Below are 22,032 nucleotides of genomic sequence, written 5' to 3' on the forward strand. Positions count from 1 at the left end.
ATTAAATAGTATTTTTAAGATTTTTTAATTCCTTCATTTCTTTAGATTTTTTATGACAGATTAAATCTAATTCTTATGTCTTGATTGCTACTATCTGTGTTTAACAGTGGCATAACATAGAAACAGAAAATAGATTTTGACAGCTATTAATTCTAAAAGCAAATATATTTTATTCGGAAAGTATTACTATTATTTGCGATAAAACCTTAATTAAGCACAATTTACTTTAATTTTTACCATTAAATTAGGTCAATTATATAAGAATGGCCTTTTCGATGTTTTTCCGTGCACCAGGTTAGACCAATTTGAATGTTATTTTATTACATAATATCAAGCAACACAAGCATTTAAATGAAACCCTACAGCTAAATATGAGTGAAAAATGTTAATTTTGTATGAAACTATCAATATTACTAGACAGAATTTTAGTTTAGTCTAATTTTTTAACATAAATCTTATAAGTAGATTTTATAGAAAGTTGTAGTTTATCTATCTTAATTTATCATATTGTCTTCCAGCCTGCACAGGTAGAGTTTTCTCCCAACAAATAATGAGGCTAGCAACTAAACCAGTAGAGACACAAAGGATGCTTTCAAGTATTATGCCTTTACAAACTTCTTTTCGCAAGTCTGATACCACACCTATTTTAAATGCAGTAAGCAAATATCAATTTTATTCTAAAATATTCATGTTGCTATTTTCTTCACAAGAAAGTTACCATAGCACCTCCTGTTTAATTTTTAAACTAGACATGAATGCAAAGACACCCATATTCTATTAATTACAAAAACAATATAGTTACTGTTGTTTCTTCAGGTAAGGTCATTTAGAACTTCGCCAGCTTTATTACATGGAGAAAAAGCTCATGACCACTCAAAATTGTGGGTAATTGAGAAGGTTACATCAGCTGCACTAGTCCCGTTGATCCCAATATGCCTCATGATTCCGAATAAACTATTTGACTCTGTTTTGGCAATTTTAATAACAGCTCATAGTTTTTGGTAAGTTTAGTTTTATTTGATTGTAATTATCATAATAATATAATTGGAACACAAAACCGTCCTTTTGATAGTCCAAGTGCGGAGACTGAGTCCACAAACCAATAATAATTCTTATATTAAACACTTTATTAATGACTTAAGGATTGTAAGAAATATATATATTGCTAGTCCCTGTTTTGTGAGTAACTAGATTAGATTGAAAAATTATTCCCTGGTACATGGTACATGTCTAAAACAGCTATATAAAAAAAAAGTAATTTTAATTTAACACCTGTCTTATTATTTGGTATAAGTGAATGAGTGTATGTGAATGGATGTATATGCACATTTATTTAAGAGTTTTATAATTATGTGCTGTGTGTCTGTGTTAGTTTTTGAAACCTTAAAGTCATGCCAAGATATGTATGGCCTCTGTAGATTCTAAGTACAGTTTGGCTAGTGTAATTTTTACATTATTTTTGAGTTTGTACCTGGGTTGGTTGACCCTGATTATCTCAGAATTTATTATAATGGTTGAGGCACCTAAATGCAAAGTAGCGTTAGCCAAACACAGTCCTTCGTTTTGGTGTTGGGTATACAACACATCTGTTCTTAGACATATCTGTATTTGTTAGTCTGTCAATGTGTACCAACATACATGCCTGTTTAGACTCTGTATAAGACATTAAACTTGGCAATCTTATATTTAGGTTTCTGGAAAAACACTTTTTTATTGCTTTGTAGGCATGGTGCTGTTCACTGTATGAAATGTGAATGATGAAACTGATACAGAAATGTGTCTGCATTATTTTTTTTTTTGTTATTTTTTGTCAAACAGTAGTCTAACTGTATCTCAGAAAGTGTCGATTTCAAAGATTACAGAAGGCAAATTACAATGACTTTATACGTAATTAAAAAATACAATTTTTTGTCCAATCAAAGTATTACTTTTGTGTTATCATTTTTTATGAACAAATATAAAATTAGTCTCTGGCACACGGTTTGCTTTATCATGAACTCTTATATTTTGTGACTTCATATTCATACTAAGCTTTATGGTATATAAATTAATGTTATTGTTAGTTAATGTGGTATAGTCTCAAGACTATTCTAAGACATTTTTCTGAATGTAGGGGCCTTGAAGCAATAGTAGTGGAGTATGTGAGAGTACTTCTTGTCGGAGTAACCATACCAAAAATAGCCATGGGTGTTGTATACTTTTTAACTGTATTGATGTTGGGCGGCTTATTTTTCTTGATCTTCAATGACATTGGCCTCTGCAGAGGTTTCTGGAGAATTTGGCGTAACATGAGAAAACCTAAGGATCAACACTAGTAAAATTTCTTCTACATAATAACTGTAATATGTAAATTGTCACTGTTTTAGTCTCATTTAGTTATTTTTTGTATTGAGGAGTAGTTATTTGATTTAATTGATACTAAAAATACTATAATGGGGTGTAAAAAAGTAAAACTCTTTATTATCAGGTATTTTGATTAATAGAGACAGATAGCTGCTTGCTTGCTTTAAGTAGCTGTTTATAGTAAATAATATATAATTAATAATAATTAATGTAGATTAAAAGTAATTACTAATTGACTATTGATCATTTGTGTATTGCTTTTATATTAAATAATACAGAAATGTATATTTTTTATACTTTACTTTTAAATAATTCATGATTGTTGTTTCATAATTTAATCATGATTTATATTATAGAATAAAATTATTTCCTAACAGCCATTATTGTTATAAGTCATAACTACATAGAAACTTGTTATTAATTTATTATTAAACTACATAATAAGCCGTGTAGTTAAATTGTCTATAGTTTTGGACTGCTGATTAAATTTGTGTTAGGCAGTTTGATTTCCAGGGAGACAAACATCAAAATTTTTCCCAAAAACTGAACTTCAATTTAATCAATTTAATCTTTATTTTTCAGGGGCTTGGAAGCAATAGCAGTAGATTATGTCCGCGCGTCAATCTTTGGCCCAATTATACCCAAAATTGCCATCGCACTTGTCTACCTTATTTCTATAGCAACATTGGGAGGATTGTTTTACCTCATATCCAACGATGTGGGTATGTCCAACGCCATTCGACAACTATGGGGTGTGAAATCTAAACAAAATGCGTAAATGATCGATCAAATTGTAGCAACAAAAATGGTACTCATGCAAGAAAACAACAGCAATGTGCTTTGAAATACCATTTGCATTATTAAATACCGAGCAAGTTCGCTATCGATTATTGAATTATGTTGAAATGTTTTAAACACCACTTTGGTTGTAAATTAGTGACAATTCGTATTTGGTCTGTACTTAATGAAATTTTAAAAAATATTTTTATCATTTGAATGTTTTACTTTGGTATTATATGCAGACTAAACAAATTATACAGTTGACTTGTTTTGTATCGACTTTTAATTTATTTTAGTAGAAATAAAATGTATTGTTAATGATTTGTTTTTAATTTTGAGGGTATCTCTATGTAAGTTATATACTTACATTGAAACATTATAGTTAATATGAAACATCTGATATTTTACCAAGGTTATACTCTGTAAAGGTTTTTCCATGCTAAACATTGGTACCTTTATTATTATTTCTTTAAGATATACCTACAATAAACACAAAGGAAAGAAAAAAGCATTTTTTTATTATATTAGGTCCTTACATATGTAATCAAAAAGTACTTTTTTTAGATAGAATATATTTAATTAGTCAAAAGTATGTGCCATTGCTATTAATGCACTTTTGCCATATTAACGTTAGTTCGTTGATCCCAATGCTAAAAAAAACATTCGGACGGGAATCGGTAAATCTTAGGAGGCGGTTTGAACTGCCCTAGAGTTGAATTTTTACCTTGCTAGAAGTTATCTAAATTTCGAGAAAAAGAAATGGTAATCTATCGGAGAAAGGTTCGGGGAGTACGATGGTCTTAAAAATTCCAATTGAAGCTGTTTTATTTTGTTGTGTACTGTGTGATCTAGCGTTGTCGTGAAACAGTGGCTAATAGCGATTGTCCAGCCTAGGTAATAGGTTGTTTAGCACTTTACCGCCATGGTTTGCGGTTACTGCTATAGGCATCAGCCTTAGTGGTCTGGAATTTGGAATTCCTTGCCAAAAAGGAGATATTTGAGGTTAAAGTGGCCAGTACGAAAAAACCTAATATTTTTTAGTGTACAATACTGTTCCCCAAATCAGACTATTTTAAATTGTTTTTTTAAGAGATATCTCTGTCATGGGCACTCACACTGCCAGAGGGCCCGCGAGTCCGTTGTCGTTTTGAAAATTTAGTGTCCTGCTTTTGTGAAAAATTAAACAAACTTAAAAACTATACTTATTTATTGTATAAAATAATCTATAATGGTAATAATTCTGTGCATATTTGAGCGTTTAATCATTTATTGAATAACCAATTTTAACTTTATCTTGTACAATATTATGAGAGGTCGGTGGATAATATAAATAAGATTGTTCTATAAAATCTGTTCTATTATAACAATTTGACATAATGCAGTTGATGTTTTTTTTAATAGAACAGGGGGCAAACGGGCATGTGGCATGGTTAACACACATTTCGTATAACCTACTCCTGCTCGTTCGTCGATTCTGTGCTGACGAAATAACTTTTTAGTAGGTACTTGGCACATTGACTCGCCAAATAACTTTACAGGACTTAGAACAAAAATACTACTTATTATATTATTTATTATCAATAATTTGCAATTAAAATCCTAATCCTTTCTTATAGACCACCACCAATAAAATACATGGCAAATTATATATATTTACATAAGACAATGTGATGGAACTAATAAGATATAAATAAATTAATATTGTATACAATAAGTATATTAGTCTCTATGTAAAACCACCAGCAAGCTTACCATATAACTTCAATGTCTAATCTTCGTACATTTTAGTTTGACAAGCATTCAAGGATTATCACTTATTATGACGTCATTAGGGCAATTTGTTAATTCAAAATTTAAATTAATTTAGTCGCATCGAAATTACATAGTAGCCGGCTATTTTTTATGAGACGATATTTTTTTTGTAAAAATCTTCTATTTGACTATCAACAATAAAATGAATGCATGCTAAAAACAATTTATTTTATCACGATTTAATATGTCTCTGATGGAATATATCTAGAGCTTGCCACTGCTTCGTATGGAGAAGTATGTGGGGTCTTCTAGACCGCATATATTCAACTGCCTCGTTTGGGGTCCAACCATTCTTCTGTAAAAATAATATACATATAATATCTTATTTTTAGTGACCAGTGTTAATTAGGAGGTAGATAAGTAGAGTTCGATTTTAAACGTAACGTAATCAACACTACACCGTTCAATAATTGCTATCCCTTACTTATTGTCAATTATGTCAAAGTATTTATTATGAATCAAAACAATCATTGTACAATGGGCTTTTTGACAAGATTGAACAAAATCCTTTTAGATTATTTATTAGTTGTCACTAACCTTTTATAATATATAAAAAAATACAAATCCAAGATATAATATTTGAGATTAGACGCGAATACGATTAAACTAACCCGTGACCCTCTTATGTCACCTGACTGACGTATAAAATCAATATTTTTCTATAAGATATTTTTTCAACGTTTTTTATCGTACTGTCAGAGCCTATTATGAACATCGAAAATAATCTAAAAGAGCGTAGCGCATGCGAGGAGAATTATAATTAATTGGCTCAATCTCACCAATAGGACAATCATTGAGGCTATTTATTGTACGAAATAAAGAAATTAATAGACAACACGCCAATTGATATAACGAAGAGTTTAATAAATTCTTATTGTCTATTGTTAGAGTAATACTTTGTATATATTATAGAAGTATTTTTTGTATTAATTGATTAATGTTGTTTTCACAATAGAAGTACACAATCACCATTACTAATCATTTATAATATTTCCTCTACATTATCATGTTAAATATATTTTATTAAATTAATATTCATTGCCAGATGAAATAAAATCACAACAATATTAAATATTTGTTAGAATAAAATCTTACCATCATAAGATAACAGCCAACCAGAGTAGCACTTCGAGTTCTTCCTGCTTTACAATGTACATATACAGTACCACTGTTTGTTTGTTTGTCATCTAGAGGTAATCCGGACAGCTTATTACTACTTGGAAGAAATCTAAAAAATAATATGTCTTAAAAAATCCAACTTAAAAGCTCAAATGTAAAATATAAAAACATTATAGAGAAGTCATATCAGGATCATTGTTAAAACTAAAAGAATACACAATTAAAATAAATATGTCATCTCAATTCTTTAAAGTACAGGTAAAAAAATAATAAAATAACAAGAATATAATTGTTTTTATAATTTTAACATGTCATTATTAAAAGTAATTTTTTTTACCTAAAATTGTATGATCGTAAATACATTAGATTATATCAAACATGAAATTCCTCTATTTCCTTAGTTATTTTTTTATCAAACTAGGCCATGTTTTATGAAAGTTTAGATGACTGAAGATTCATGAACTGGAAACTTAGATATATAAACAGCATTTTATGTTACTAACCTATTAATAAATCTGACTCCTTCATATAATTTATCCTGATCTGGTGCTTCAAAGATATCTGTTGTGGCTAATTGGAGAAATTGTACACCATGTTCACGCCATCTCTGAAAAATTAAAATATAAATAATCTATGTCATATATTGCCATCACACTATTAATCATTGGAATGTTTAATCCATGAAATTATAAAATATGGAATATCCAAATATCCCTAGAAAGCATACTGTATTGCTTGAATATTATTTTACAATGACACATATGTCCTGACAATGCCTCTTCTAATATACTGAGATTGCTTAGTCTGATTAAGAACAAGATAACTATCTTCAAATACAACTAGATTTTTCATATCTGATTGAAAATATATTCTTAAATAAATCCAATGTAATTTTCCATTCTCAAAATCAAAACACACTAGAGGAACTTTGTGCCCATGTTAAAATAATCTCATACAAATCATCAATTTACATAACAATATTAAAAATCACAATGAAATATTTCAATAACCAATTTGAATAAATGTTATCTATTTATTTGTAACGCTATCCTCTTGTTACACATAGACATTCAGTATTGAATATTTAGCTTCTAGACTTTTGTTAGTCACTGTATCTATATACTATACTTTAACCTACATATAAAAATACAAAATATTTCATACCCCAGCGTCATTTGAAAAAATCTTCAATTCATATGTCTCATTCATTGAAACAACACCTTTAATGTTTTCCTCTTCAATTAACTGGAATTCATAAACTATTGTTAACACTTAAAGTCCTTGGGGTTTAATGACTAGGAATTAATGTTTTTTTTTATTATATTGTATTCAATATAGAGAAAATTTGAAATAAAAAATATTGAATGGTTACATCAAAATTAATCAAAACAACTAAAAGGATTATAAATAATTTTTTTTGATAACTTATTCCAGAATTTGGAAAAGACTGGAATGAATTTACCCATATCTCAATCATGTACAGAATTGACAAGCCTACACATGCATTTGAATAAACTACAGAATGTGCATGTTAAGCCCTTTAAATTATAGCGAGTTCGGACTTCAAATGAATGCATGTAACAAGCAAGATTGAGTATTTTTCAAGGGACTGTAAATTTTCTTCAGATAATTGAGAGATTCTAATTTAAGTCAACACAATTTAAGGAAATCATTTAGTTACCAATTTGTCTTATGATTGATTTTTTATCAAATTAATAAAACAGAATCATATTTATGGAAGTATTATAAAATTGACCTACAACTACTTAACGAAGAGAAGATTACAATTCTTTACACAGAAGGAACTCTTTTTAATCTAAATAGTAGTACCTGCTTTGTCATTCCCTGGAAAGGAAGAGCTCCAAGGATAACATGGTCATCTATTCGATCGTACCATCGTCTACTAGTCACCTTTTCCATTAAAACATTGTAAAGTAATGAGGGATAGAACGTAACGCGCGCGAACATCGCCGTACCCTGTAAGTAATACAGTTATGTTAGACACGTAAGCCTCGCGCAGAAAACATAGCGTTTATAAGTAAAGTAAACCATCAGTACCATGGTGAAAGCTGGATTCCGTGGTGGGGATCGGAAATTATTTATTCAAGACACTACTTTGATTTAACAACAAATACAACATGCGATTCTCGTCTCTCGGGAATGTTATGACATTTATGTCATTCTCCGTTACCATTCAAATGTCATAAGAATTAAGATAAATGAAATATTATTTGACAATTGATAGTTACAGAATATTTTATTTTGAATTGAATATGTATATTTTTAAATCATCATATTACAAGATGAATCAAAAAATATTTATTTTATGATCCAATCTGTTCTGAAATATATTTTAGTAAAGTTTTACGCCTGGTCATTTACAAGGCAATGTTATTTACCTGTACACTTAACATCAAATATATTTAAGGCGTTACGTTGTTTTCATGTTCCGTTTACACGAAACGCTACGCTAATAACTGAAAGATTTTTTTTACGAAATTTCACTAATCACTATATCTCTAATAAAATTTACCGCAATATGTTGCATTTTATTAAATAACCCTTCAACCGCCTCTATTTTTACATAGTTTGTGTTTTAGTTACCTACCAGTTGACTTATCAAGTTGTACTTCTTCTCATTCTTGGCATACCTCATCATATACGTTTGGCAGTGATTATTTCAAATAGCTGCCTAATATCATGAAATGCCTCTCAAGTGTATTGTGGGGTGCTCATCCGTTTTCTACGAAACTTGTGTTAAACGCTCTTGTAAGATCTATTCTAGATTTTGGGACATTTCTATTAGACGGAAAATGAAAGTGTCTTGGGAAATAAAAAACTTGATGTCATTCAGTCAAAAGCTTTAAGAATTGTGTCAGCAGTAATGAAATCAAGCCCAACGAATGCTTTACAAGTAGAATACTGCGATCCTCCTTTAAAATTGAGAAGGCAATTTCTAAGTGATCGATTCTTGTTCAAATCAATGTAGTTTTCTAACCATCCAAACATGGAAAACTATATTTTTGACACAGTTCTATTCTTTAATTCCAGCTCCGGATTTAAGTATATAAAAATATTCCTGGAGGCAGATATTCGTTTTGAGTATGAGTAGAGTTGAGGAACAAAATTGGAATGGCTGGCATTATATTATTATATACATTTTACAGACGCCTCTAAAATCTCTGTTGATGATTGTGTTAAAGTTGGTCTAGTTCATTGCCATCTTAAATAATACAAAAATTTAAACTTCCTCCTGAATCCTCGGTTTTTACTGGAGAGTGGTTTTCTCTTTTAATAAGTACCTTTAGAACTAATTCCTTTATTAAATTCTAAAAGTCATATTCTCAGACTCAAAAACTCTCACTCACTACAAACTATTGAAAAGTTTTCTTTTCAAATGAAACTTTGTTATGCTATTATTTGCGAAATACGTGATAAGCTTGCCAAGGAAGCTTCCCAAAACCCATGTTTGACAATCATGGAATAATGTTTGGTTGAAAAGCAGCTAGGTCAAAGGCAAACATTATGCTGATATTCAACCCAGGATCTCCAGTAAACCATGGTTCTTTAATTAAGTTCTAAAATTGTCACTTCTATCATTTCTAGAATGCGTTTAGGACATGTATCATCATCATTTAGCAAGGATTCGTGTTGTTGACAGTAATATTTATGACTGTGGAGATATTAGTGACCTTGACCATATTTTCTTTTCTTGTTCCTAATATGACCGCACCTCCTTTCTAAATTCCTTATTTTCTACATGTGGCAATTCTTGTTAATTTAGCCAGTGTGCAACTAAATACATCTGTCTCACACGCAATAATATTTAGGGTGCGCAAGGCATGTTTAAATGGTGCTTCTTTGAGTAGGTTTGTACGCGCCCGAAGCCCTGCCTCTGCACTGAAAAGTTAAAACTATTGCCTTAAAATTAAAAAAAAAACATGTGCCAATATAATATAATACTTTACACATTAGTTAAAAAATGTACATTTATTGACGGCATATTATGATAAATAGTCCAGCCGTCTGCCGTTAAAAGCAGGAACAGGGTGCTAGTAGTAGACAAGTAACTAAGGTATTAAATGGCAAAATAATAAATGTATTTTCAAAAATTATTTAAGTCTGATTCAAAACGAATAGCTAATAACTCGTTTCTTTTATTTCTAAGTATACAATTAATTCGCTGCCCATGTCGGGCGTAAGTTGAAAGAGATATCATCGCCATGATGTATCGACGCCATTTGTAACCCGACGGGGTCCGTTCCAAAATTAAATTAAAGCGCGGTAAAAACTGTTTCCGTTCTATTCAAATTTTGTTTGATTCGATCTTCGTTCATTTGTCTATGACTTCTATCTTGCTAATAGATAAACATAATTAGTTAAAATCATGTTACAATGGCACGGTGGTTAAAGCTACTTCTGTTTTATAAAAAATAGTAATTTGGCTAGTTAATAAAATAAATTTCAAACACATTATATTGCATATTATACATAAATTAGTGGGATCTATTTAGATATCTATCTATATTATTTTACCTAAGTTTGTCTTACAACACACATTCAATATTACTGTATTTAGGCAAACAATGAATATGTGTATTTACATATATATACACACAATGAGGTTCACCATTACTTAATTAAAAGTTTTCCAATAGTAATTTTCGAAACGATTTCTCAAAAGAGGTTTTATATTAAGCCGCTCTCATCTGTCATCATTAACGCCACAGAATCCTAATAAGTTTGCCTGAAAATAAAAAAGTCAAAGATTGCCTGTTTAATGGTTGTAATTGTGAAGAGGTGAAATATAGCCGAATCGGAGTGTGTCGTGGGTGAGACCGCTTTGATATCGATATTTACACGCTATAAATATGTTGAATTATTCCTGCTGCCCTAACTTAATACTCGACTGACAGTGATCATACGATTTTAATGAATCTTAGAATTTTTAAATTGAAATTTAAAGCAACTAAGTATATTCAGCGTCTACTATCTATGCTAACTGCTCTGCCGTTTATGTCATTAATTTATCTATACTAATATTATAAAGAGGAAAGGTTTGATTTTTTGTTTGTTTGTTTGTATGAATTGAATAGGCTCCGAAACTACTTGGCAGATTTGAAAAATTCTTTCACTGTTGGAAAGCTACATCATTCCTGAGTGACATAGGCTATATTTCATTTTCAAAAAAATAGGCATCCTTACTAAAATTACGATAACATTAACATTTGTTTATTATTTGATACAATTCTAACAGATGGCGCTGAGTTAAAGGTAGTAGTTTGGCAAGACGACGTTTGCCAGGTCAGCTAGTTAGTAATATTATAGTTAACATCCATATTATAAAACAAATCACTTAGTCAATATTCAAAACCAAGTTATTATTATTTGCCAGGCTTTTAGCTTTTTGTAGACTTTACCGCCTTGTCAGACATACTATTGTGTATTCCTGTATGTCCATTCATGATTTTTTGTAACGCATTACTCCATAAGTTATATAGGCTTTCGTGCGAAAAAGGGTTAATATAGTTTTATATAAAATATAAAAAAATTGATTTCTGGCGTACTCATATAATATGCTAGAGATTCCACGTGAAGTACAGTATTAAAACCAAATTATTACATAGATATAATTTCTTATCTTATTAATCATTCATTGAATTGTTACAATACAAATAAAATTATAAATGAACCATTATCTAAGGATCCCAGGGTCGTGAATGGCACGCTTAACCGCTATAAAAACATATCATAATGCTAAAAGATCTTTTGAATGACTAAACTTGAAATCAGGTATAAATCGAATTATGCGCTCCGTCGAACTTCAGACGCTTATTTGTGTCCGAAAAGCGCTCGAAAGACTTAAAGCCTTCGTGCTTGATGTATGGCGGCGACACGCGATAGCCGACCTTTATATTCAAATTTAGAACGTATTCAAATGTGTCCTTTGTCTATGCCACAGTTGACAATTCGCGAGCATTTCGAAAAAGGAAAGCGCAAACGTCATATCACCGTCGAATTTTACGTTTTGGCGCACCGATACGCATCTGGCTTCTGGGGAACTTTCTGTCGCGGCTTTTTATTTTCACATTGTGTCCCAAGATATAGTTCGAGATCTGTAGATATTTGACGTGAGGGGCTGATAAAGATAGTGTTTTGCGGCGGTCGGGACGTTAACGAGCTGTTGAGTAATGAGACGCGCCATTGTGGTTTAAACAATGCCCGCTTCCGATTCGTTATTGTGTTCTATTTTCAAAAATATTGCACAGATAATATTTGAATTATGACATCTGTTTCTAAAAAGATCGTATACGGATTGTTATTGAAGAAATCTATGCGCTATATACTTGATTCGTTACGTGTATAATTAGGTGGAGCTTATTTGCTTTCCGAGTCCGAAAGTTGATGCAAATCGTGGCGGAGACGCTTTGTAAGGTTGATCTGCATACAATGCGATGCAACGCTCCAGTTTTCTTGTAATTTACTGCTGATCCCTTGGCTTAGATGTCGTCGTAAGATATCAAGTACCAGCCTAATTTAAAACAGTTTAATTTTTTAACTCTTATAGCTTCGTGAATTTTGTTTATGGTATTAACGCTTGTGTTAGTTAACTTGGCTCTCTTAAATGAATATGGAACTCTATAAGTACTCTAGTCTATGTATACGTTCAACAACAAACAAAAAAATTAACTGTTCGACAGAGAAACACGAAAAAGTTTACAATTGGTTTGTTTAGCATTCATATAAATTACTAATTAAATGCTTAATTTTGTTAGTAATAATAATAACTGAAAAATTAATTGTAATTGTAATTGTAAATTTAATGTAATTATGGGAGGCAAACGGGCAGGTAAACCTGATGTTCAGTGATACCGGCGCCTATACACACTTAGATTCAATTTAAGCTATATTTTTAGGTTACATAAAGAAATATCAAGTAAAAAGTACTTCTATATGTACCTATAGTCTGAATAGAATATAATAACAATCACTTAGGTATAGTTAGTCCAAGTCATTGCAAATTAAACAGTTTTAGCTAATCTAAGTTAAAAATACCTTTAACTTGGCAAGGTGCTAAACGTGGCTAGATTATCAGTTAATACGGGGCGTGTGCAATAAGTTATGAAAGAGCTTTTTTATCACCCCTTAACCACCAATTACAAACGCGGAACGCCCTATGTTGACAAATTACGGCTGCGCACCCTACGCGAACAAATATGGCCGACAATTTGACATTTAACATTTCAGTTTTTTCTACGATCTGACATTTAGATTTTTTATTTTATATTATTAAATGGCGATAATGCAATATCAATGATGTGGTTATTTATTAGTCCAATTAAGGACATCAACTACCGGAATATCCACAAGGTTCTCCGGGAGTACAATGTCCAAAATCGTTCCAATTCCTAAAAGGCCGGGAACGCACTTGTGGTACCACTTAAAATCATGTGAGCCTGTTTCCCTCCTGTTACACAAAAACATCTCAGTGTGATATTATAACCAAGCGCAGTTATTAGGGCACTTCAGCTCCATACGTCAGACGTATTTCGTAAAAATTGAAAATATAGTTACGGAATACGTTCTTATAGTTTCCTGTATTTTAAAAATCCACACTCACACACACTCTCACACATTAGTCACTCACACGTAACCAATAAATTAGTTTGTGTTTGGCTAATACATAATGTAGTAGTCTAATCCATTTTGGCGATATATTTTTTTCTTCTTTTAGTGCCTCTCCATTACTGGAGGTTAGCCGTCAGTTTTTTTTAATTTGCCTTTATTGTTAAAACATGCAATATTTTAATACACTGGTACATACATTATAAATAAACAGCAATGTTGATTTACGTAGAATCACCAACTTATTTGTATCCCTTAATTAATAAGTTTAATTGGTACAAAATTATATAAGGTTAAAAATAATTACCTACATTAGGAAAAGAGGTATTTCAATGTTTGTGACACTGTAGACATTCTATTAAGTAAATAAATAATTTAAATTATATATTATAAATATTAAGATTTATGCGTAAACATAAATTGGTTTATTTTTAAATTAAAGACGATAGTTTCGAACGAAAGCTATAGAAACCTTATAAAATGCCGTCTATCAGTAGCATAGCTTATGCAAAACTAATAATGTCTTGCACATTGTAATTATTATCTGTAAATGTTATCTCGAACTACCGTATGACAATTTACATTTCGTAAGCACCTTGCGCACCTGCGGGCAACGATAATCCGCCAATTTTTATATATTTTTTTAAATTGTCTGTGATGCATTGCCAATTATAATTTGAATGTTTGTTTTTGATGTTATAATTTAATATTAGTTTAATGAAGCGAAAATGATGATGATGTTTTTCGTTTGTTTCCTACGGAAGCTTAGCGGATTTTATTATATTTTAAAATAAATGTATTTAATAAACTAAAAACAAATAAATATATTACATATTTCGTATATATTGACAAAGTCCTAATAATGGTTATGAGATATTAACTTTCAACACACAAATATTTATGTGTTATGTGTGTAACTACTGTATATACAGTATTAACATTTGTTCGAAATCTACAGTCTAACACTCTAACCTCTTTGGTCCCAAACTAAAACAATTTCTCCAAATCCTGTCTCGGTAAGAATACATCGTAACGAGGTATGTGTATAACTACCCAGGACTTGATATTTTAGTATATGTTTGTATCGACGGCCACCGAACCTTTCTTTATGGTACAACAATATTCTTAACGTATATTAATAATAATAATAATTTATCATCGAACCATCGAATCCCAATTTCATCTTATAACTTCTCCTTTCTTGGCAAATGCTTTAAGATCTCTACAGTTACGCTTTAGAATTTACTTCCCGTCCCTATTCGCTTAGCTCTTTCTCAACCATCATTAAATTTCTTCTGTACAAACATTACCTGTCCACATCGTATGCCTAATTTTCGTACTACTAACGTGAATTAAGTATATTATCATGATTCATGTGCACTTTTAACTAACTTTTTTTTCTTTTTAATAACTATATGTAATATATTTTTTTCTACTTCTTGCCTACCTTATGTAATTTAATACTTACATTTTTTTACCCACAGTGGTTGCCTGGAAGAGCTCGAAAGCGACAAGCCCGCCAGTTGCCCTTCATTTACTTATGATCAATTTTTATATTGTAATGTGTGAATAAATAAATAAAATAAAAACAATTTTTTTTAAAGTTTCTCCCTGTGCCAGCCAGTGTACTTTTAATGCTGGCACTTCCTTGTTGTATTGCGATAATTATTCGTTGAGCGAGGGAGCATATAGTGGCCCAAATGCCTTGAAATAAAGCAATCCTTCAAGATCCCGTCACCAATCAGAATTAGCATGTCAATTACAATCGACCAAGACTCTCATTCTTGAGACGTTATAAAATACACGTCGCTATTGTTGTCTGAGAGATTTCTATTTTTTAACTTCAGTGATGCATCGACAGTGGGGCATCTGGTTTGGAGACGGGAACTGAAATAGATTTATTGAAATCCAGTTTCTGTTGCCATCGCTTTAATACACATGGAGTGTTGGGTTCGATGCCAGCGGATATATTCGATTTAAGTTCTACTTGCTTAAAAAAAACTAAAACTTATTAAACTTATTAAATGTCTAATAAACCAGAGACGAAATTAACATTTTAGGTCTGGGCCTCAGATCCTATCTGTTTTATAATAATTTTTGGATAGGGCAAGCCGGTTTAATCACGATGTTTTCCTTCGTTTGAGCGAATGTTAAATGCGCACAGACTGAAAGTCCATTGGTGCAAAGCATCGAACTTGAAACGGATATTGAACCCTCTTGTTTTTCTAAACTATAAATATTTTTATTATTTATTGGTATTATTTTACCTGCTTCAACTAAATAAATGAACTAAATAAGACCGTTAATTTGTATTTTTAATCAGTATAAGCGTAAACAATTGTTTTTGTAATTTCAAAAAAAAACTACTGGACCGATTCCGATCAAAAATTCTTTCAGCATTAGAAAGCTACATGTTCAAAAAAAATAGGGATGCCTAATAAATGCAATAATATAAGGTGTGAAAAAACTATATATAAAAAATATGTCTTCGAGTGCGAAGCCTGGATCCAACTGATAAATTGCACGAAAAATTGTTCTATTGTGTGATTGTTCTAATTCTTAAAGAAATGATTGTTAAAAGACTAGAAGGCTAAATATTAGTCATAAGACGAAAATGGTGAATCAAATATACCACAAATTATGCACGGAAAGGCTTAATAAATAGTCTTAGAAAAGAAGCCGGATTGACATTGACAGTTCCGGGTTTGACAGTTTGACTAATGCCAGTGATGCGCGCGTTTAAAATAGCACAAGTTTATGGGGATGTCAACAGAATAATAATGACTTTGTTGATTGATTCGAGACAAATTTTAGAAGGTTTACGCATATTAATTCGAGTTTTTGAGTTTGTTTTACGAATTTTTTTGAGAGTGCAGTCTAACAAATGTCGTTTTTTTTAATTTTTAGTATGCGGTAGAGGTAGACGTACTGTTAATAATAATATAAGTTATAACGGGGTCCTCCGAGTTAACCAAGAACGGGCAAAAGGCTCATCTGTAGTTAATTGATATCGCCCATGGACACTTACATTGTCAGAAGGCTCGCAAGTGCGTTGTCGGCCTTTTAAGAATTTATACGCTCCTTTTTTTGGACCCCAATTGGTTCGGAAATACTTAAATGGGTAACTATAGAAAGGTCTTATAAATCAGAATTAACCAAATAATATTGTTTCATTATTTGGCGAGAGTTAAGAGTAGGTAAATATTCTATTTTTTTTTAATTCTATCTGAATAAGAAAATTTCCTTGGTAAAAAGAAAGTAAGCATTCTACTGATTTGAAGCTTCATCAGAGACCTATGCGTGTACAGATATCAGTATATTAAACACATTTGGTATAATCTCTTGTATTTAATAACCTAAAAATTCTTTAATTTAGAACCTTCGACATGGTGATGATTAGCGCATTTATGAGTTTCAGGTATCTTGGAGTAGGTATGCTTGCCTTCAACAGTATCCACTGACTTCTAGCCCGCGCTTCTTTCTCTGAACTGACCGACTGAAGTGCTGGCCTGCAGTATTATTCCCAAATTAGTTTTCTCATAATCCATATTTACCGGTACTACTGTATTGCAAACAGCAATGAACTGTTTTGTCTGAAGACTAATGTTATTACATACTTGTTAATTGTTTAAATTATATATTATTATTATGATTGATAGCTAGTTAATTTTATTATTTATAGCTTTGCAGATAATTTATTCTCAGATTTTATTCAACAAATCACGTGTCAATTACCTCACAGCTAAAACATAATGTAAAAATAATTATTTTGAGTTATAAATGCGTTCAAATTGAGTCATCTCGATTCGACAGTGGAATGCCGAGTGTCTTTTGTTTACAAAGATTGATTCACTTAAATGAGATAATTAAACTTTAACAAAATGGTATAAGGTTCAAAATAGCTTTAAAATGTGTCACGAGATGAAAATTTAAAATTGTTTTGTATACGTTCGATCGCTACATTCGATTAGAACCAATAATATTTACTGGTCATTTCGTAATTTTAACTCGTATCACAATATAATAGGGTTTATAATTAATTTTATACGGAAATTTAAATTTGTTCTAGAAGTTCGATCGGTACGTTCGATTAGAAGCGAGATCTGTTATCGAATGCCTGGAAATATTCGAAGGAGGTTGGAATGTCAACCGCTGTTTGTTTTGAAGCATAGATAACAAAAAAGGAATTCGTTTTTTAATCTGTGTCGATCAGGTCCGAAGTACTAGTTCGTACCAATGTTAAAATAGTTTTTAAGATATATATGCGGTTATCAAATGGTTGTTGACCAAATGTAAATATATATATTATGTATATTAAAACAATCAAACAGTATTTACAATGTTCATAACGGACATTTAGAAAATTTAAACAAAAAACGATGGCAGCTTTTCCTCGCTGTATTGCGATACTTATTCGTTGAGCGAGGAAAGCACCGGCTCTCGAGTCACCGGTACTATCTTCCAGGCGCAACTTAAATCCTTAATTAGCACCTGTGCCACAGGCCCCCCACGGCCCAAAAGTCTCTACCAATGTAAATTGAACTTCTGTACCTGAACATTGGATTTGCCTGAGTTTGTAAAAAACTTTTTCAGGGTTCAAACCACATTTGGCGTAGTCTTGCTGTTTCGAGAATTTTGAAAACAATCTTGACATTCATAAGCATGCCTTTAGACGACTCTAAACTGAATAAGCATATTTTTTTTATAGAAGAGGGAACAAAATGGCAGGCGGGCTTACTTGGCGTAAAGTGATACCGCCCCCGCCGATTGATTTTTTGATTGATAGAAACCCCGCATATCTGCTGTATAAGATTAAGCTAGATTATATAACTAAAACAAATGTTTATATATTATACTGGGTGTCCGCATTAAAGGCTTAGCAATAATACGGTCCTTTTTTAATTTTTTTTTACTTAGGGAAATGCATTGCGCATACCCTTCCGCGGCGCGACTGCTTGGTGCAGAATGGTTATGTGGGACTCGCCATTGTGCATACCCACTAAAACCCCAAGGCGCCACCAAAAACCTTAAGCGGGATGCGGTAACAGCAGAGGCTTATCCAATTCGAATAATACGGTCCTAACCTAACCTCTAAGTCATAAGTTTTTTGAGGGGCAAAGTAATTGTATCAAATAGCAAAACTGACCCACCGCCCAACGCCAACGCTCAATGATATTTTTGATTTTTACAAATAAACAGAACGACACTTAAGCTTCCGTTTAGCTTAGCTTCCTCGGCCCCGGGGCGTAAGTCGCCGGGGAGGTAGGCCCACTAATAATTAGTAGAAAAAAAAACTCTAAGTCAGCCTCTTAATGACTATGTGGTGTAGTGATTTTTATATTCTTTATTTCATATCACGTGACTGTCGAGTCTATTACTTAACACCACCCAGTGAGAAGGCTGAAAAAATTTGAACTAGTGAATTAGGGTTAGTGCACATTAGTTAAATGCTAAACGTAAGTGAAAAAAATAGTACACAAACAGAGTCTTCCATTTATTAGATTTGGACACTTTATGTTAAGTATTATTTATTTATTTTGTACTCCTACAGCTAACATAAATTATATATAATAGCAAACAAATACACTGAGAATATAGCCACAGATGGAATACATGATACATTATATAAAAAAAAGATTTATAAAAGGGAACAAACAAACAACGTATTTAATAAAATTAACTAACTGTGATTAAATTTAATTAATTAAGCCTAAATTGGTTAAATTGGTATGGTTAGTATCCGTATTAGTAAATTGGGTTAGACTTAAATTATAAGTAAGTCTTAAGTTAAGTTAGGCTAAATCATAATTTTCAATTATGGATCTAAAAAAAAGAAACATTAAATATATTGTACACACAGTACATTGAGCCACAGAAGTCGCTTTGTAAATACAGTAGTTGCATGTTTTAATTCATTCTTTGTATAATGACTTCGTTCATTAACAAATCTTGGGATTAAATATTTCAGCGTGTAGCTTCTAGCATCACCTTTGGGCGCTGTCGTCCTTTACTCGTCGGGTATTAGTTATACCTAAAGTCTGGATTTGACTTCATGGGATGGTGAAACACTCCAAAAGCATAATTTATTCTAGGAGACATACTTTTAAATTCTACGACGATTCTAACGATTTTAATAACAATTGATTCATGAATTCTTTATTCAAATCACTAATTACGATTTCTTAACTGTAGAAAGAGAAAATATGATAGGTTTTTTGATATAGAACCCGGCCCTTAATTATAAAATGTATCCAATGGTCAATAAGTATCGATCTAATTTGGTACGGTCGTGCCCCCATCTGTCACGGGTTCGACTCGTGCACAAATTACGACGCCCACTTTGTAATTAGCCGCGAATTTCAATCGCGATTGACATGCAATGTTTTTTTTAATATGCCGGTGACATTCGAGTTTCATGTAATTCTAATTTCAAAATTGTCCAAAGAGTATATATAGGTATTATACTATTTCCAAATCGGATTTCCGCGGCTTGTAAAATATTCGTATCAAAAGTCGCTTTTGGGCGTAATTAGTGTATATTTCGTTCAATATCTTTTCAAAGTTACGGTATGGTTTCTAGACTTACACATAATTTCTTTATTCTAAATTAAATCAAATCATTTATTTGCTAGAATAGTGATACAATTTATGTAACTACATAAGTTACAAAAATCCGCATATCCACCACATATAGATAGGCATGCAAATGTCATCTTATTTTATAATGTCACATATAATACAAAAAATAATAGGCAAGTTAAGTTAGGTATATAAATTCTGTGTCAAACTTAAAATCTATCTAATCTAATCTTAAAACACATTACCTTTAAAAAATTAATCATCTTCCCCTTGAAAGAATTGCACATCAGTGTTCTATAACCTCTAGGAAGGCGAATAAATACTTTATTAGCTAACAGTTCGTTGCATACATCGTGGTAGAGCAGGCACCCACAGCCGTGTTGGATTTCATGGTATATACAGGCTAGCTTCTTTGAATAATTTGGAATGCTATTGTAGTCATAACTAATAAACTAATCTAAAGATTACTCTTATTATATATCTACGTTGCAATTTAAATACAAAGCCGTAAGCTTATATTTAGAAGACTTTGAGAAGTTTAGGTCATACTTAATCCTGTAATAATAATCAAGTAATGTAGGGCATTATAATTTAAATGATGTAATAACACAAGTTATTTCGATATTTCAATACATTTAACGGCAGCCATGTTTGTTTTTGCGCGCGAAATTATCCAGATTTCGCGCTTTCCTAATTTAATATGTTTATTTCATCTGAAATATGTTTAGTTGATTGTCTGTGGTTTGCTTATGTATCTTCATTTTCCAGTTATTTGTGGTTTTAAGTTATTTAATCTTGGGATTCATCTTGTATGCTGTATGATGTAATCTTACATTTTGGTTTAAATCTCTTTGAAGTGTCGCTTCTTTGATCATTACATAGATCATAGACCCCATAAATAAAATAGAACACAGTACGGTTCTGGATTAATTAATTACATTATTAGTGTGGTAGCGAGTAAACTTAAATTGTTCCTGATATTTATTTTATTTATTATACATATTATATTTATTGTAACAAATATAACGTTTTCTTTTTGCCAAGGTTTAATTGACTGCCCTGACTTATTTTCGCTGTTACTATTCCACACCCTTTCTTCATACAAAACAAGGCAAACCCATCTATTGAAAAATCCTCGATCTTAAACAAACTATTAACGTAACTATAATCTATAGCATACATCAGTCTTGTATCATAAACATTCAGATTAAACACAACACATATTTCCAGCAAATAGATATATTTAATACTAAAATATAATATAAAAAAACTCTGCTAATGGCTTTGATATTCTTTATTTATAATGATATTATAATGATCAGTGTTTGTTACTATTTTTTTATATATAATTTCTTTTTTGTATAAATAGGTAATAAATGTTAACTATATTTTGTTTTTGGATAATTGTGCATATTCTTAATTTTATAGATATTGTATATTTATAAGGAAATATATCTCGAAGCTAATTAAGCCTAGATATTCTGTAACCCTTTGCATGATTCATTATCATTAAAAAAATAACCTCGCGTGAACTTTGGTAAAGTGGAACATTAATCCGAGGCACAAAGCGTCCCCGTCTCTGCGGGGGGTTGACAGGTGGTATTGCCATAACAATATACGGTGTTGCCGCTAAATAAAATAAAAGTTTGATACGTACTGTGTGGTTGGCCGAATTATCTGAGTATTTTTATTAGATCGCTACATTATGTTGAAGACGAATTTTAGATAATTTTTATAATTAGTTAAACTGTAAAATATGCATATGTCTAACAA

General features: G+C 31.3%; 2 protein-coding genes across 2 annotated transcripts; one reads left to right on the forward strand and one right to left on the reverse strand.

Moving 5' to 3' along the window:
* Positions 1-132: 132 nt before the first annotated feature.
* Positions 133-3,442, forward strand: LOC111001408 (succinate dehydrogenase [ubiquinone] cytochrome b small subunit, mitochondrial). The gene is made up of 4 exons (XM_022271305.2): positions 133-294; positions 519-655; positions 817-1,001; positions 2,926-3,442. The coding sequence occupies exons 1-4, from the start codon at positions 264-266 to the stop codon at positions 3,119-3,121; spliced, it is 549 nt and encodes a 182-aa protein (XP_022126997.1). The 5' UTR covers positions 133-263; the 3' UTR covers positions 3,122-3,442.
* A 1,644-nt stretch (positions 3,443-5,086) lies between these two features.
* On the reverse strand, positions 5,087-8,235 carry LOC111001355 (phosphatidylglycerophosphatase and protein-tyrosine phosphatase 1). The gene is made up of 6 exons (XM_022271238.2): positions 8,113-8,235; positions 7,885-8,031; positions 7,219-7,299; positions 6,558-6,661; positions 6,031-6,163; positions 5,087-5,230 (listed from the first exon to the last, which is right to left on the reverse strand). The coding sequence occupies exons 1-6, from the start codon at positions 8,113-8,115 to the stop codon at positions 5,108-5,110; spliced, it is 591 nt and encodes a 196-aa protein (XP_022126930.1). The 5' UTR covers positions 8,116-8,235; the 3' UTR covers positions 5,087-5,107.
* Positions 8,236-22,032: the final 13,797 nt, after the last annotated feature.

The sequence above is a fragment of the Pieris rapae genome, chromosome 11, assembly GCF_905147795.1.
Source record: "Pieris rapae chromosome 11, ilPieRapa1.1, whole genome shotgun sequence".
In the NCBI taxonomy this organism is placed as follows: domain Eukaryota; kingdom Metazoa; phylum Arthropoda; class Insecta; order Lepidoptera; family Pieridae; genus Pieris; species Pieris rapae.

What these genes read in the sequence shown, in the direction of transcription:
- LOC111001355 (XM_022271238.2), bottom strand. An exon ending in TTTTTTCAAATGACGCTGGG is followed by an intron (nt 6,662 to 7,218) that starts GTATGAAATATT and finishes TTAATTTTTCAG; the next exon opens with AGATGGCGTGAACATGGTGT. An exon ending in TTGGCTGTTATCTTATGATG is followed by an intron (nt 5,231 to 6,030) that starts GTAAGATTTTAT and finishes TTATTTTTACAG; the next exon opens with AAGAATGGTTGGACCCCAAA.
- LOC111001408 (XM_022271305.2), top strand. Translation starts at nt 264, where the DNA reads ATGGCCTTTTCGATGTTTTTCCGTGCACCAG. An exon ending in CCACACCTATTTTAAATGCA is followed by an intron (nt 656 to 816) that starts GTAAGCAAATAT and finishes TTGTTTCTTCAG; the next exon opens with GTAAGGTCATTTAGAACTTC. An exon ending in ATAACAGCTCATAGTTTTTG is followed by an intron (nt 1,002 to 2,925) that starts GTAAGTTTAGTT and finishes TTTATTTTTCAG; the next exon opens with GGGCTTGGAAGCAATAGCAG.